At 32.4% G+C, this 18,549-nt stretch overlaps 1 protein-coding gene across 3 annotated transcripts in view; it reads left to right on the forward strand.

Moving 5' to 3' along the window:
* RhoGAP54D (Rho GTPase activating protein at 54D) overlaps positions 1–18,315 on the forward strand; it is a 33,898-nt gene extending 15,583 nt beyond the window's left edge. The window contains exons 6-10 of one of the 3 annotated variants that reach the window (XM_035378007.2): positions 1,629–1,799; positions 2,289–2,441; positions 4,007–4,090; positions 10,545–10,613; positions 17,902–18,315. In XM_035378007.2, coding sequence (XP_035233898.1) covers positions 1,629–1,799; positions 2,289–2,441; positions 4,007–4,090; positions 10,545–10,613; positions 17,902–18,078 — 654 coding nt within the window. In that variant the 3' untranslated portion in view covers positions 18,079–18,315. The remainder of the gene's footprint in view (positions 1–1,628; positions 1,800–2,288; positions 2,442–4,006; positions 4,091–10,544; positions 10,614–17,901) is intronic. The other 2 variants (XM_085817448.1, XM_035378011.2) reach the window with 2 other exon arrangements.
* The last annotated feature ends 234 nt before the right edge of the window (positions 18,316–18,549 follow it).

Raw genomic sequence — 18,549 nt, forward strand, 5'->3', positions numbered from 1 at the left:
ACAGTGTTAATTTGTGTCCTTGTTCATAAAAATAAAAGATGGCTTATGGATAATTAAACAGTATTATATAAAGCGAAAGCATAAACATTAAAAATCATGCTTATCCATAATTGACTCTAAATTGTGCAGCTTGGCAACAGTTTCATGGTTGATAGGATAATGTGCAAGTATCTTTTAAATTTTACATTGGTGTGTTCCTGTTCCAGTTAGTCTTATGGAGTACTCATGAAATGTCTAAAGTATGTCTATTAAATAATGAGACCAATGCAATAACTCACTTTATTTATTTATATGATAGTTTTGTAGCTTGTGTCTTTAACATGTTTCTCAGTCATAATTATGCATCATTGTTGTCTTTTTTGCTGTTCAAAACCCACCAGTGATCAAGGGATTACAGCCACAGAATACTGGAAATTTGACCTGGCTTCAATCACAATGAATGGGATAGCTACATGGTTAGTTTTTCCCATGTGTAATGTAAATACAAGCTAGTTTCTCTTAGAAAATCCTCCACATAGACTTCCCTTCCCTAAAGACATCAACCTGAAACACCAAATTTTCTTGGATGATGAACAAATTAAAAAGGCAAAAAAAAGTTATCTATGAACTTTCATTAAGAATGAAATTATTCTCAGAACAATTGGAGAATTTGAATCAGGACAGTCAAACTGCAGACATTGCAATGAGTCTATCATTCTCTTCTAGTGATGAATTAGATTTTAAGAAATCTTTTTGGATAATATTGAAAAGGCTAAGGTAAAGCAAATGAAAATAAAAAACCAAGAGCCTTTAGATATAAAAATTAAAAAATACAAACAAGATTTCTACACGGCCTTTGAAGAAATCGAGAAATATGATTGCGCTTGCAAGACACCTCTTTTAGAACTTATAAAAATCTATCCTGAAAACTTAAAAGAAGTAGCTTTATCAGTAATAGCTCTTCCACCTACTCAAGTTAGTTTGGAAAGACTCTTCTCAGTTCTGAAGTTTATCAAATCGGATCTATGGGCCTCCAACAAAGATCTTACTGAAGCTATACTGTTTCTTAGAAATAACTAATGCCAGTTTTTCATTTTTGTAATAAATGCTAATTAATATAAATAATTTGATATGCCATCAATTTTTTTTCTGTAACATTTATTACTTCTTTTATATTAAAAAAAATAGGATGTAACCCATGCATATATATTTACATATATATATATATATGAGGCAGTCAGGGTCAGAGTCATTAAAATTCCAGGAGTCGGTCATTTTCCCTACCAATTCCACATCCCTGTGTGAAACAAATCAATTTTATCAGCTTTTTCAAGGCATATAATGTTTTCTTTTTTATGGCATCTGCTGGCTCAGAATTTGTTCCTTTTAAACATTGATTTCAGTTTAGGAATTTTCCATTCCACTTTCTATTATTTTGGTTTATGTTCATGCTGTAAGATCCTGTTACTGACAAAAGTGATGACTTTTTGACAAAGTCATTACTTTGAAACAAAATCAGTTTTACATCAGGTTGCCAAAGAAAGGTGCAAACTTCTTTGTAGCATTCTTTTTGGTGTGATGTGAGAATGCTAAATGATTTTTTTAAATTTATATGATTTTGATTATGATTTTTTTAATCTTTTATACAGATGTTACCAGCAGATTTCAAACAGAATTTTCCTCGCATGGTTAAATGTATTACATTTCTAATTGATAATGCTACGGTTCTTTTTGACCCTCCCCAAGAACTTGTACAGGACGTTTTAATCTACTTAAAGGAGATGTCATATGAAGGCCCATTGCAATCTGAAAATCATGAGGTAAATTTGTTAATCAGAGGTTTTAAAGTTATATTAATTTGTTCATTAATCTGACTAATTAAAATGCAACAAATCAAAATTTTTCTTGGCTTTTATAAATACTGGTTAGCATGAGCATTGTATGATGTTCCTAGAAGTATTGTATTAACTGAATTTGATTTATTAAATTTCTAAAAAAAAATTTGGAATTCAGAATACTTTTAGGAATATTCTTGTAGATTTGCAAATATATATTATTTGTCTATTTGTGCATGTTTTGTGGTCTTGTGAAAATATCTCATTTATTAAACCGTATTTATTCTTTATTATCTCTTTTATTATTATCATATATCATTTATTATTCTTTTTTATTATCACGTATCTGGTATTTATTTATAACCTTATTTATTATCTTATAATTATATTTAACATAAACTAAAGAAATAATTTTAGCAAATGCATTTTCCTATAAATTCTATAATGTATAAATGTAATGGAAATTTATATTAGAGTGATCCCATCAAGACCATGATCACATTCTGTGAAAGAAGCAACTTAGTTCAACCAGATTCTGCTGATTACACTAATAAAGCATTGTCAGAGTTGAAAGCTTATATAGAAGCCATGCCTAATTCTGCAAGAAAAAGAAAGTTCGTCAAAAAGGTATAATTAATCTATAAGATTTAGTTTCTGAATTTTATAGAATTTTAATTGAACTGGAATATAGCTATCTCATTAAATAGGACGTAAAAAATTTGCATTTCTACAAGATGTAACCATAAAGTAGCTGAATAAGTTCTTATAAATAAGAAAAAGATGAGTATGCTTCAAACAAAATTTTTTTCTTCAAAGCAATTGCCAGAAAAGTATATACAATTTTTTTAGAATTTCAATCAAAACACTGTTTATAGGCATTGGAATTAACTGTTCTCAAAATACATATAACGTTTGTTTTAATGTTTGTGATTGTTTTTAAATCTCCATCTTTTCCTAGCCATCCTAAGATTCGGAAAAGGGGAAAAATCATCTAACGGTGAGTCCGAAGAATATGGTAGATGAATTGCAGTTTAATGCTTAGCAAGTTATTGTTGTACAGATAACACTCTATGGGACTTAGCATTATCATGCACAAGAAACTATTGTCCAGGATCAAAAAAATTTCTTCTTAACTCACCTTATTCTGTTTCTTACTTGAAAAATCATCTTCTTATAAAAATACTGATTAATAGATTTTTAGGGACAAATTCGTGGTGAGTTAAGTCCTTTGTAATTCAAAAACTGCAACCTCAGTGCTTGATTCTGACATCTGTGCTTGTTTTTAGTGGAGGGAAGAGACTCCTTTTTTTTTTTTTTTTTTTTTTTTTTTGTTTTGTTTTGTTTCTGAGTTCTTCAGGTTTTATTTCTCGCTATAATATACTTTCAGAAATTGTTGTCTTGTCTTGCAATAGTAGTCAACAAGCTTTTCTGCCTTCTTTCTACTGTTCTGTCAAAATCCAAGGTACAAATTAAGCACAAACTTTCTTCATTTTCAAATTTTCAATTAAAAGTTATCTATAGCTCTCTTTTATTCCAAGCATGCCTGAAATTTGCTTAGCAGCTACACATCTATCAGCTATCATCAAACAACATATTTTTCCCATTCTGTGAAACTGAAGAGCACCCTCTCTTTGATTCGTCTTCAGTGCTTTTTCACCCACATTTAGAGCAGTTGTATCACTCAAGCACTTGTATTCTTGATGAGGATGCATCACCATATATTATTCAAATCATCTCGATGTTTCAGTAGCAGATTAATCTAATTTGATGTTAAAACCAACCACATCAAAGTAAATTTTTTCGTACAATGTCTTCTAAGTAAATGCAAATAATTGCTATTTGAATATGCAAACGGCAAAATAACCAGTTTAACTATCTTTAGCAAGACTTGAGATGTCACTCTTTCTAAACTTTTATTTATTCTTTCACTTTTTTTACACACATTTTACCATTTTTTATTTTATTTGTCAGTTTACTTTATGGGTAGGCATTGTAAGTATAAAAGGGTGCCCTCTGTTAATTAAAACTTTTTAATAATTCTCTTGTAATGAAATATTGCTTTTTCATTAGAATATACATTTTTCTGTCATTAGATTTCTTATGATTTGCTATTTTACTTTTAATTCTATTGTAAAATTTTTTAATAAACATTTAATTATCAGTTAAATCAACTGACATATGGATCTTTAAAGTTTCAGAAAGAAAATAATATTGAAATCATATGTGAACCGCGGAGGAAACATTTCAGAAGCCGGTCTGTTGGAGATGCGATCAAAGTAAGTTTTACCATATTAATATATTACTAACAGAAATAATTATCATTTTCAGTGTCTTGTCTAAAAAGAAATTTCACATCCTACAAAACTGAAATTTTTAAATTTTGCACACATGGCCTGCACAAAAGTATTGGGAATAAAAAATGCTGCATATCATTAGAATATAGGATTTTAATTGAAAAATATAAGTTTTTAATTTAATTTGTAAATGACACATGATCCATGTAAATATTACATGCTTACTATAAAATAACATTATTAATGAGCTTTTAACATTTGCTGGCTTTACTATAAAGAAATCATTTGTATGTCTTTTGAACTGAAGCACCATCTCCCCATCTCAACCTTCAGATCCGAATGGCACATGTTGAGGATTGTGATTTATATAACTAGAAAAGATCACCAGTTATTTAAAGCAGAGATTCCCATCCCTTTTCTTGCATAGATCCCTCTGAGAAAAAACAGTTTCCTTCTTTGACCCCCCTTATATTTTTCTGTGCAATTTACAGCATAATCATGTTACAAATAACTGCATATAAATAACCTGGATATAACAATTAGTTTAGAATAAAACAAAAGTTTTTTAAAAATGGTTAATTAGATTTGTTTTTGTATTATTATTAATTTAACAAGTCTAAATAAGTTTTCAAAAAAGAAAAGAAAAAAAAAAAAAACACAGATTCAAATTGCAAAAAAGATTGATTTTAATTCATGTAAATTTTATGTTTGGTAGAAAATTACTTTATTTTTAAATCACCTTATTCAAAAATATTCTCTGTTATAAATTATTGACTTGACTAAAGTCTTCTTCCTCTAAGAAGAGGGAGAAAGTTAGTAATGTCAGTTCAGTGTATTTTATTTTGGGATTTTTCTCTTTAATGACTTTTAAATTACAAAATTTAGCATGTATTCATGTGCTCCATAAAATAATTGTGCTTGAACATCCTTTTACAATGCAAATACCTCTTGCATTATAATATCAAGATCAGATAGATGTATCACAGTTCAGCAGTTCTATGAGCTATGTTGGCACATTCCAGTTTTCAGTGTCTTGGAAGCAGACATAAAATCTCCTTTTAAATTTTGCTGGCGGCTTCTGTATAACAATATATCTTAAGAGGAAGTGTAGTTCTTTTCAGTGATGGATAATCCTGTGACATTATTAAAGTTATGGAATTTGTTTTGATTCAATAATGATATAAGCAGGTCAATTTTTGAATGATAATAAAAAATAATTATACTTTTAATGAGACTGGTGTTCCTTTCTTTCACTTTGGCTTATGTGGCAATGAACAATGAAACCAAGTAGAAGATTTATTTTTTTAACTTTATCAATTGTGTTGCTATCTCATTGTCAACTTCTAGGGCAAAAATTCTATATCATTATTGAAAATATCTATAAAATGCTGAAACAGATATGTCTATAAAATACTGCAAAAAGTTATTGTGATTATGCCAATGAATTCCTGATGCATATTTGGCTGTCAATCCTTGGGGCTCATTCTCTGAGCTGCCATAAAAAAGCAAAATAGATCTTTTTCTTATCTTTCTTTAAAAAAAACTTCTTTTTATTCTGTTAACATATGGAGCTTGCAATTGAAATAAATAAAATGATGAGTGAATGAAATATTTAAATGCTCAGTTTCTATAGTCTGTTATTCCAAACAGCTTAAATTCTACTTTAGTATTGCCTCATACATTTTAAATCTTTTAACATCACAAGAATATCATTTTTATATTGGCTATAAACCCTTATTTGGATGTCTTTGTACTTTTTTAGTTCCATTCTTCCTATCTTTGGTAAAAAATGTAAATGAAACTTCCATATTGCCTTTTATTAAATCACCATTCTATAAAATCTGATTTCATTCTGTATAAATAAATTTAATAAATAAACAAGAATATGCCTATTATATTCATTAAAAAATTACTTAAATTTTTCGTTCTGAGAACATGATTCTTTTCTGTTAAAAATGACTTTTAAACACCTATTTCGGGTTTTTTGAATTGAATAAATTAATATTAACTGATATTTGTGACCTGATTCATTCAGATTCCAAACGTAACATCTGAAACATAACATAAACTTCTGCAGTCTTAGGTGTAAAGTCTTTATGTAATTAATTTTTTTTTAATTCTGAGTTGTATTTACTCAAATTAATATTTGATTTAATTGCTAGCATGTGATGCTTGCAAACTATGATATTTATTTTTATACTTCCATCCTGTATACTCCGAAGAGCCAAAACATTATGACCACCGACTCAATATAGAGTTGCACGACTTTTAGTCTCAAAACAACTGCAGCTGGCTTTGCCATGGATGCCACAAATTCTTGGTAGATGACTAAAAACAGGTTGTTCCAAATGTCTAATTTGCACTCTCAACTGCTGCTCCATAAAATCTCAAATGTGCTGTATCGTGTTAAGATCCGGCGAGTTACATGGCCAGGTCATTAACTGGAATTCATGCTTCTGCTCCTTGAACTACTCCACAATTAGAACCTTGTGACATGGGGCATTGTTCTGCTGGAAGATTCAATTCCCAGTTTAAAGACAGTTGCCATGTAACAGTGAAATTTATTGGCAGTTATGTTCAGATAGTCCACAGCTCTCATGGTCTGTTCTACTATAACTAAGGGTTCCAGAGCCACATATGAGAATGTCACCCAAAGCATAATACCGCCACCACCAACCTGTGTATGACCTGCTATATGGGAGGGGGAGCAACTGTTTGCCTGGAAGACAGCGTACCTTGAAACGACCATCGAAGTGGTGAATGAAAAATTGTAATTCATCCAACCAGGCAACTGTCTTCCACTTATCCATGCCACAGTTTTGATGTTCCCGGGCCCACTGTAAGCATAAATGATGCTTGGTCAACAGAGGCATACAAGTGGAACATCTGCTGTGCAGTCCCAAATCCAACAGAGTCTGAACTGTGTGTTCCAAAACACTTGCACATGGACCTGTACTGATCGGACTGTCAACTGAGCCACTGTCTGGTGCCAGTTTTGTTGTACCAAGCGGGAGAGTTTCCGACATCCATTTTCTTTGATGACACGTGGATGTTCAACACTTTGGCGTCTAGTGCTGGTTTCACTGTCATTTATCCACATTGCATATATACTAACAATGGCAGATCGGGAACAACTTACCAATCCTGCAGTCTCAGAGATACTCATTCCGAGTCTTCGGCCATTACATTCTGCGATCTATCAAATTTGCTTAGATCAGCAGCCTTCCCCATCACTTGCAAAAATAAATGCAAGAATGATTCATTTTCCTTCTCTAGCAGCAGCTAAATACCATTCCCACTTAATAATGTGCCCTCCATGTCATTGAGATGAGTTCATTGAAAAATATAGGGATTGTCATAATGTTTTGTCTCATCAGTGTATATAAAGATATATAAAAGACAAATGTTGTTACAGCTGTGGGAAGATGAATCAAACATTTCGATCTGATGGAATGGCAACAGTTTATATATATATATATAGGATGTAATTTTTTTATAACATGAATTTTATCATGTAGTGAAAATCATTTGTTTCAAATTTACTACAATACCACAGCATATTGCCTCTAATCTCTTGAAAGCATTTAGTTATGTTTGAAAGAAAGAATAAATAGATTTCATTTCTGATTCTTATTTGATTTCATTTATATAAAAAGTATTTGTGAAGTTGAACTGTTTGGTTTCTTGAATTTATATTATACATTATTCGTATTTTGAAATTCCTATAAAATCTACTTCCTTGTCTGCAAGGCAAAATTTTATTGCTGCCTTTAGTTATCGGCAGAATCCACAATAACCAGGGAAAAAAGTACTTAAAATAAAAATGCACTTAGAATTTTTAAAAGGTGAAACTACGAATGCATATAATTGAGGTTCGCATTAGGAAAAGAGGGCATACATGGATTCAGATTGCATTTAATGAATTGATTAAATGATTTAGAAAAGTAGATTAATTTTCCTTCAGTAAGGCCTTAATAGGGGACTTTCGAAGGGAAATTGATTTCACAGCTTTGTAAACTGGCTTTTGAAGGAAAGCTAAGCACATTACACATGGAAAAAAATGACAAAAAATCATCCATGCAGCAGCCTTTCAACTGGGATCTAATGCATATCAAACTTCCAAATACAACTCAACAATTTTAACCACTTGCCCACTGGTGGGACCTTTCAGAATGTTTATTTAAATATAAAATCTTCTTACTTCTTCAGTCTTATGCAATGTTTGAACAAAAGACATTAGGGAAAGTATATGAGGAAAAAGCTTTCTGTTTCTCTCAAAGAGGTGGCTGCATCAATGAGAAATAAAAATTGCATTTTATTTTTTATTCATGCTTAATAAGCAAACAAAGTTAACACATTAGTAAGTAATTGGAGAAATGTAGTTCTGTTTGCTTTTTGTAATTGCTCTGATGTCAGCAAAAATATTTTTTCTGTCAAGTAGAGCCATGATATTGAAACAGCATTTGCAACATAACATATCTTGTTGAATCTATATTTTGTCAATTTTGCTTTTTGTTTCAAGTTTGATGAATTTCTTTCTAGCATTCATCTAAGTAAGTTTGTCTGAAGATATATTCATTCATCAGGTCAACTGTGAGGTGTAGACTCTGCTAGCAAAAAGTATATGCTTCCATTCTCAGGCTTTCAAAATGGAATGGAGTCATCCATAAATTCTTTGATGCTTTGCGTTCATTCATGGAAACTGAAATCTTTGAGACAATAGCTGTAGATAAGTGGAAACCAGATACCAGTGTCTTTCCATCTTTATTTTCCACAAATTTATATTAGGATGCTTCAAAATGTTGAATTACAAAATACTTCTCAAAATTTATTGATTTTTACAGTTTGCAGCTTATGAGGATTTCATCAATAGAAAATGGCCAGTTTGAAGTCTCTTGTGGCGGCCAGGAGGCCATGGTAATTTATAGCTTGCTTGTAATCATTGCTTTTGGCATTTTAGCTGAGACTTGCTCATAGTAACATATATGGCTCAAATCAGAAGCATGATGGAAGAGGCTGCTTGGCCTCGGGAACAGAACATGAGTCCATTTTATAGAAGTGAATCCATTATCCCCTATCGCTGGTAAAGGTTTGATGTCATGGCCTCAAGGTCTGTTCCTGAAGCGAGGCAATCTCTCACACCATGGTTCTGATTCAACTCATAGATGCTCGATTCCTGGCCACAGCTCTCTCTTGAAATTTCACAATTTTTAATTTATGCTTCAAGAGTTTAAGAGAAAACAAAAACAACTATACTTTACAATATGTTAGGTCATTAGTGATTGTATGTCTGCCAAGACCCGTTTACTAACTTTGAATTTTGATATTGCTAGGTTACTAAAGTCTGCTAATTTGGCCACAGTTCATTGCAAGATGAAGATCTTCTGTAGATCTATTCAAATTCTATTAAGCGAGCATGACAATCTTTTTTGCTTAAATATTTTTAGTTCCACAAATATCTTTAAATTTAGATGTATATACCTGTGTATCCTAAAAAAGAGATAAAGCACAAAACATTACTGAAATTGGTATTTATGCTATTTTGATAGAAAATTCCAGTATACAGTTAATACGAGGGCTATCCAGAAAGTAGATTACGTTTTGGAATAAAAAAATAAACAAAGTATAGGAAACAAATTTTATTATATACAGATGAAAGCCACACTCAAATACTACTTTTCTACATAGTCACCATACAAATTAAGGCATTTATCGTAGCGATGTACGAGCTTGGAAATTCCTTCGTCGAAAAATTCGGCCGCCTGCGCCTTCAACCACTTCGTTACCTCTTCTTGCCTTCCATCTTGCACAAAACTTGTGGTAACCAAGCTTTTCGCTGATGATTTCGTGCAACAAACTTCGCGAAATTTGTGGAAAACTCAAAGAAAGTTCCGTTATTGTGAAATTTCGATTTTCACGGACTTTAGCATCGACTTTTTCGAGAAGTTTGGCGGTCACTATGCTGGGTCTCCCACTTCGATCTTCGTCATGAACATTGGTTCAGCCATTTTGAAATCTTATGACCCACTGACGCACTCCACCTTCAGTGATAATGTTGTCCCCATACACTTCACGAAGCTGCCGATAGATTTCTATCGGTTTACAGTTTTTTGCAGTCAGAAACCTTATTACTGAGCGCACCTCGCAGCTCGCGGGATTTTCAATTAACGCAGACATTTCAAACCGTCACAGTATCTGAACGGAGCACAGCACGAACCTCTCACTAGCACGGCTAGATGCAGACTGAGCTGCGCAACGCTCTGACCCCAAGATGGCCGCGCTAGCCCCGCCCCTAGCGGACACAGACGGAAACGTAATCTACTTCCTGGATGGCCCTCGTATGTCTCAAAATTATCATTTTCTGCATAAAAGTACTGTCATTTAAAGGGTAAGAATGGCAAAGTAAAGATGTAAATTGTTTATGTAATTTTTATAGCGGCATATTTTGAAAGGCTCAAGTAAGAAAAAAGAAGAAATAGAGTTTCGCCATTCCAGTTATGAAGTGGTAAGAATTTCATAAAGTATATTTATTAGCATCTTTGCATATACTGTCACTACTAAAATTCTATAAACTGCTATACGTATTGTAAAATACATATATTTTGCTGATAACAGTAAATATATTCTCTGAGTTTACAAATATCCTAGTACCCAATAAATATTCCAAAATATGCTCTGGAAGCTAATTATTATTATCTACTTCTCACTTAAAGCTGTTGTCATTTGATAGTATCAGTTTGAATATTTTTTAATAATTCTCAGCACATTGTGGAAAGAAAAGAAAATTAATAAATACTGATATTTTTTTATGTATATTCATTTTACATGCATACTCATACTGAATCTTTCTCTACATTGATGGAACCAGGTTTGTACACTTTTTTCTCTTCAGGTTCATTAATAAATAGATCTTTTTTTTAATCACAGTCATTTAGGCAAACCCATGCTTAGTCATTTAGGCAAACCCATGATGTATTCCCATTTATCGCCTGCTGAATAGTTTTCTTACAAGGTTCTACAAATTGTTCTATGTTTATCCACATACCTGGGCAAAAATTGGTGATCATTATGTTTATAGAGTTTCACTTTCTTTGATAGCATAAACTCATGAGCTCTAGAAAGACTACAGCGGAATAATACTCTTGTACTTACATACTAATACTCTTGTACTGTACTATAATACTCTTGTACTGTAGAGAAAGTCAGGTGTAAATAGCCCTTTTATTTGAATACAAAGAAGTAACAATGACCCAACTTGAGTTTACACAAGGCAACATTTCTGTCTTAACTTAAACAAGTAATGTTGAACAAAAATCAAATGTAGTTAGATTAGCCAATGGCTCAAAGGGTAAAGTAATGTGCAGGAGGAAGGCTGTGGTTTGTAGAAACCAGTGAGATAAGCCTAATGGCTAGATGTACTCAACACTACAGAATCAAATCACTATTAGTCATGGTAACAACGTTTCCTCGAGTAGGCAGAACACGCTCTAAAATCAACTTGCAAAACTTTCATTTAAATAGCACTTCTTTTTCTCTCAATCTGAATAAGCGCACACTAACTCATTTACATTCTGGCATAAAAAGCATGGGTGTAAAAGAGAGCAGCAGGAAAGCTACTTCAACTCAAAATTAAGTATTAGTCAAAAATAAGTAGATAAATCCTCACATGTTTTAGCTTTTTTAAGTTGTAAATCTTGGTTTATTATTTTCTTCATTGTTGCTACAGGGGTATTTAAAAATGTTGCAATTGATTTCTGTTGGCAGATTTTTCTCTTATTAACAACAATTTAATATTAGAAACATTATAAATGGTATGTACCTTTTTTGGGTATTCATTTGGAGTCTTCTTTCCGCGTAGAAGGTAATGACTGACTTTTATTCCCTCTCCGCTTAATAATACTGCATATTTTACACTTAGAAATTTTGATACCATGATTTGCACAATGTTTTTGAAGTGTGGAATTGGAATATTTCTCTTTGGAATGCACAAAAATATATCCTTGAAGTCACAGCTTGTTTACATGCAACATTTGAAAACAAGAATTAAATTTAAAAGTAGCAGACAATACTTTTCATTTCAAATAATTTGCTGTTGCTGGAAATTTTTATGCCAATCTGCTTTTTAAAATTTTTTATTAAAATTGTTTCAAAAATGTGTAAACACCCTTTGTAAAATTAAATATATGACAGCTACATAAAAGGCTGACTCCATTCCCTTTCCATAAAACTATGAAGTTCCTCCAGGGGGGAACTCTCCACTGGTTGAGAAGCCCTGCTATAAAGGTTCAAATTATTCTAATGCAGTTTGCTGACTTATATAATTGTATTATATCTTTAGTTAGTCCCCTATAATACAGTGTAACTTTAAATGCACAAAGTTCTGTACCTGTATTTTTACATCACATTATTTTCCAAGTATAGTTTAATATTGCTATATCATTACATTGTTGCTAAAGGATATATGTTGAAACTCCATTTAACTACAACAGAAGAGTAACAGTAAAGCAGAAAACTGATCATCTGTTATTTATTCCAATTTTGGATTATATTATTTCATTTCTCTCATTGGTAAAACTGATTTGGCCATTCATGCTATATGCTCACTGAAATACATCCATGTATTGTGATCAGTATATATGCAATATTTAGCAACTGATGAAAACTTGCTAAAAGCATGTTAGCATTAAATTTTTCATTCATTCTGGAATGAAAGTGCAACAGAAATATATATAAAATATGATAGGTAAAGTATCCTGTCATAAATGCAAGCTTTCATTTGGTTTGACTCTTTGAAAAATTCTTAAAGGAAGTAAAAAATGATGAAGTTTATATATATGTATATATATCTGTGTGTTAAGATAAAAAAATATGTAAATCAGCTTTATAGTTTCATTTAGTCTTAATTCCTAATTTTTAATTTGGGTATTTCCTTTCTTATTATAAAAATAATAACTTTTTTGGACTGCACTATTTCTGGATTAATTTGTGTCACATGGCTTGAGTAATGCTGATGACATAGCTTATTATTATTCAGAACTTGAACTCAAAATGTTGAGAAGTGAACCTTTTCTGACTTGAACCAAAACCATCTGTTGGTAAGCCTCCATATTCTATAATTACATGCTTTAATTTCTGCCTTTCTTCTGTAATGAAGTTATTTCACTGTGCTGTCTTTTTATTGCAACAGTATCAATGTAAATTTTCTGGAAGTAGGCATGATTAGATTTTCAAGTGAATTGTGGCCACAAATGTCAATTTAAATAAAAATGGAATTTAATCCACCTCAACTGCCGACTTCTTAGTCATTACAGATTTAACATTTTAGCATTCTACATACTCAGAAATTTTCCTCTTTAAAATGGATCTACATTCAAAGCTATCTATGTTTTACACCAACAACATTTGCTACATCATTTTCTTCTTCTTAATCACACACACACATACAGGGGTTGGACAAAAATATGGAAACACCTTTAAAAAAACATGTTTCTTTGCTTAATATGGTGTAGCAAACCCGTTGACATCCAAAACAGCTTGCAGTCTTCTCGGAATGGATACATACAGTTCCTGTATGTTTGCCAAGGGAATATTATACCATTCTTCCTGCAAAACGGTGGCAAGTTCAGATAACGATGTTGGCGGTGGATAACGAGAATGCACTTTCCATTCCAATGTAGACCACAAAGGTTCGATAATATTCAGGTCTGGTGACTGTGGTATCCAGGGGAGATGGGACAACTCATCCTCGTGCTCAGAAAACCAGTCCTGGACAATGTGAGCTGTGTGAACAGGGGCTTTGTCGTCTTGAAAGACACCATCACCATCGGGGAACAAAGTTTGTACCATGGGATGAACTTGATCGGCCAAAATGTTCACATAAGTCTTGGCAGTCATGTGCCCTGACACAGTTATCATGGGGCTAGCAGAGAACCACGATATGGCTGCCCAAATCATAACAGAGCCCCCGCCATGTTTCACTCTTGGCAACAAGCAGTCTGTATTATAGGCTTGAGATGGCGTTCTCCAGACGTAAACTCGGCCAGAAGTGGGAAACAATGTGAAAGAAGACTCGTCAGACCATATTACTCGCTTCCAGTGCTCTATAGTCCAGGCTTTATGACTTAAACACCACCTTTTCCTGTTACGGGCATTAGCATCACTGATGAGTGGCTTCTCAATTGCAGCACGGCCAGCAATTCCCTGTTTATGAAGCTCCCTTCTAATTGTTTTGGTACTCACAAGGGTTCGGTAACACAACATTCATTTCAGCAGTAACTTTTGCAGCTGTGGTCTTCTTATTTTTCATCACTATTGCCCTTAATGATCATCTGTCACGATCACTCAGGACACACTTTCGTCTGCGCTGTGATTTAGCAGATGAAGTTTTTCCGCTTTTCAAATATGCGGAATAAATCTTCGATACAGTACCTCTTGAAACACTAAACACCTCGGCTACTTTGCTTACGGAAGCCCTTACCATACGTGCTCCAACAATTTGCCCACGTTTGAAGTCTGTTAACTCTGACATAATGCAATGACAACCTCACATAACAGTACTCCGACAACAACTGAACTGTTTAGCACATTTACGAAGTTGTATAGGTGGCGTCAGTAGTCAAAAACGCCAGCGCCACCTACATATTTCATTAAAATCAATCTTTCTTTTCAAACATGCATTTCACAAGGTGTTTCCATATTTTTGTCCATCCACTGTATATATATATATATATTAAATATAGTATTCAGCCAATTACATCGCACATAGCAAAAAGGCCTGTCTGCACATCACTCGATGTTTGTATGAGTCAATCAACAAGAAGAGGCCTTAATATTCAACTAATCAATTCCTTGCTGTTGCACAGTAACACAACTGAGATAAATTAGCCATAATGTCTGGGAAGTTTTCAAATTAAAATCACACATAAATAGCTTATTATGTGTTGTTGCTACAAAACATAAATATTTTTTAGATTTTAATGTATAATTATACTAATATTGTTTAACCCCTTCAGGACAGGCGTCCCATATATGCATTTCCTAAGAACGTCTCTTACAGCGGGGCATCCCATCCACGAAACACTAGAGATTGAATTCAGAGGACGGGTGATGCGTATATGCATTTTAAGCTGGAACATTTTTATGAAGGCCACTGGATGGCATTCTATGTCCATTACTTTTGAAATAAACACAGTTTTAGGTTCCTGACCTTGAGTTTGATATATTCTGTCTGACTTTGGTATTTTACTCATCAACTGTTGCGAGGGTGGGGGCAGGGAAAGCGTAAACAGAGGTGGGCTCTTTAAATTGCCACGTGCTAATATAAATATTTGCATGTCTGATTTATATCCAGTTCCTTTTTTTATTCTGTTTTTTTTTTTTTTTTTTTCTTCTTCTACTATGTCTGGTCTTTTAGGGTTAATATGTTGAATTCTGTTACATTTTGCATTGCCTTCAGATATATTTCCGTTTCTTCTCTTTTTATTTCGGAAAGGCCTCACCTCCAGTCTATTATGGCGAGAAGGCACTATTTATCAAAGGAATAATACCCTCATATGGTTAATGAACCATTTACTAACGCAGATGAGAGTGATGATACTTTTTCTAAGAGTTAGAAAGTGATACTTCTCCATGCTTCGAGATTTACCACACTCAGTCTTAATTTAAAATTTTGTTACTTCTTACTGTAAATATTCTTAATTGTGTTGTTTTATTAATTTTATTAATTAAAACTTTGGAATAATTTGAATAGCGCTTCCGAAAATTATTTTACAAGGTAAGGAAATTTTTAAGTATATTTTCATGTAAAATAAAGAAAAAAACGTTATTAAGTGCTAATTTTAACATGTATAAGAGCTCAAGTAATAATATAAAATGATACCAAAAATTACAATGCTAGAAGTTAAGCTCTTTTTTTTTTTTTTTTTTTTTTTTTTTAATATATATATATCGCTAAGCCTATATATATATATATAGGCTTAGCGATGGAAAACCTCAGTCCTGTACGGTGACTGCCTTCGATTCTCTTTTGTCAACCATGAGCGTCTTAAACAAAGGTGCGCCATCGCGAAAAGGTTAAGAATCAATGTCATAAATTACATGTGTTTTAAATTGTAAAATGTTATAAGACTGATTTTAATAGTGCTTCTTTAGTAAATATTTTAAGAAAATAAATAAAATTTAATAGTGGCAATGTGAATCTATAATGTGTAAGAATATATAATTACCAAATTTAATTATTTACAACTAATTGCTCACTCATAAAAATTACCTTCGCATGTTAAAGAGATTTATTGTCTTTCATTAATTCTTATTGTGGTCACAAGATACAACACAAAAATGTAAAACTTATTCCTTCCAGCTAGTGAGACCTCAAAATAATACAAAACAACTTATCACTCTAGTGCTTTAGCAGCTAATTGGAACCTTAATGTATATTAACTGGGTTAAAACTCCAGGATTTCTACATGAAGCTACAACACTAACTGCTTCAGACAGACAGAGCATAACTAACTTTCAACACTTACCATCATGTCAGCATCATAGGTTCAGGTCTGTCCTAATCAGCAGGTTAGGTTAGGTTAGGTTATTTAATTACGGCAAAGCCTTGAGGGCTATCTGCCTAAGGGGAGGGATGCCTTCGTGGAGGACTTTCTAAGGGAAACTGGCTCTTATACACATTACACATGGGGACCACAAAAACACCCATGCAGCCAGCCCGTTCGTGGGATTCGAACCTCGGACTGAACTACTAGTGTTCAGCGACTTTACCGCTCGGCTGCTGGTGGGCCCTCTGATCAGCAGGTCTCTTTGTAGACAAGCAGCAGCAGTGGCAACTGCTTCTGACAAGTGATGTTTCTGTTATGAATTATGTTGATTAGGATTTTACTTCTCAATTTAACCTATGCCGTTTGACATAAAAATTTGCCTGTTATTTACTAAACCTCTGGATTGAGTAAGTACATGATGAAACGAAGCATAAAAGAAAAGAATCAGTATAAATCTAGTTGTTAGTAAAATGTCACTAATCTTCTTTAAAATATGTCCAACTGTTACAAATGTGAATTATTTAATGCTACTTGATAAATCTTTCAAGTTGATTTTATTCTCAAATTGTTTTTATAAATTATATTTAGAATTAGATTATGTTTTAATAATAACACATCCTACTCTGTTTTATTCTTAAGATCGTACTAATATGTGAAGTTCAGGCACAGATAATGTCTTTATTTAATTTTCATTTGCTGATAAACCTTAATATTTTTTTTTTTTTTTTTCCCCTTAAAAGTACTTAATTTCTATGTCCAGAAATGAATATGAATCCTGACTGTATTGAGCATGTTAATGTTGTAGGTTGGATGCCAGTGCTACTGATATTATTCCAAGTTCACTTCAAAGCATATGCAGAAACTACTTTCCTGTGCTAATATTAAGTAATAAATCCTAGAAACGTTTAAGTATGTCTTATGTAACTAAATCCTTGCAGTTTGCAAATGTTTAATGCAAGTTAAAGAATGAAGAATTCTGTAGTTTGCCTATAATGCATAAACTATTTCTGAATTTTCACTCCACTTTCTGTTTTGAAATAGTTATGAGTTATGTCATATCTTTTGGTACAAATCTAATGTTGGGGTAGCTGAGTTCCAGGTTTTATGGTGCCACCACAAAACTTTCAATCATTTTTTGAAAGATCCATGAAATTAATCAGCATCTCAATATTTATTCTGTTATATTAGATTTTAATGCTATTAATATGTAATTTTTTCAAACTGAATTTAATTTATTTTTTATTGTAGGTTATGGCCATGTCTAAATCAACTGAATCAATCCCTTCTCCAAAAAAATCTACCTCAGTAGATGCCCTATATTTAGAAGAAAAGGACTCCAAATTTTCAGACCTGAGAAAGAATTTTCTGAGATCTTCAAGGAAAAAAGTGCAAAAACTTGTAAAACCGGACAGAACTGCATTTTGAAAATGCAGTTTTAAAGTATTATTGTGGGAGGGAAAAAAAAAAGAAAAAAAAAAGAAAAAGAAAAAGGTTTTAGCTCTTTGTGAGTTAAATATATTCATTTGACATCTATATAAAATTCTAGCTAGGTATAAATGCTTCTCTTGATATTTTCAGATAAAACCACACATTAAATTGTTGCAAACGGTAATGTAAGTAAATGTATGTAATTATTTTTTATAATAAAGTGATTTAAATTTGCATTGTTTCACTATGAAACTCTGTTTTATTTCTTTATTAAAGTAGACCACTTTAAAATAATCAGTCAACATTCTGATTCTGTGTAGATTTGGTTAGTACTGTAAAATCCTCTTAAAAAGACCTCTCATAGCTTCCGATGATTTTAATCATCTGTGGTGATGATCAACTTAGAGAGATGCTCAGTAATGATGTTTATTTATGCTTGAAGAAATGCTAGTCACTTTTAGAGACATT

Source organism: Stegodyphus dumicola, chromosome 5, assembly GCF_044657685.1.
Source record: "Stegodyphus dumicola isolate Sdum_Otavi_A_Nest chromosome 5, ASM4465768v1".
Classification (NCBI taxonomy): Eukaryota; Metazoa; Arthropoda; class Arachnida; order Araneae; family Eresidae; genus Stegodyphus; species Stegodyphus dumicola.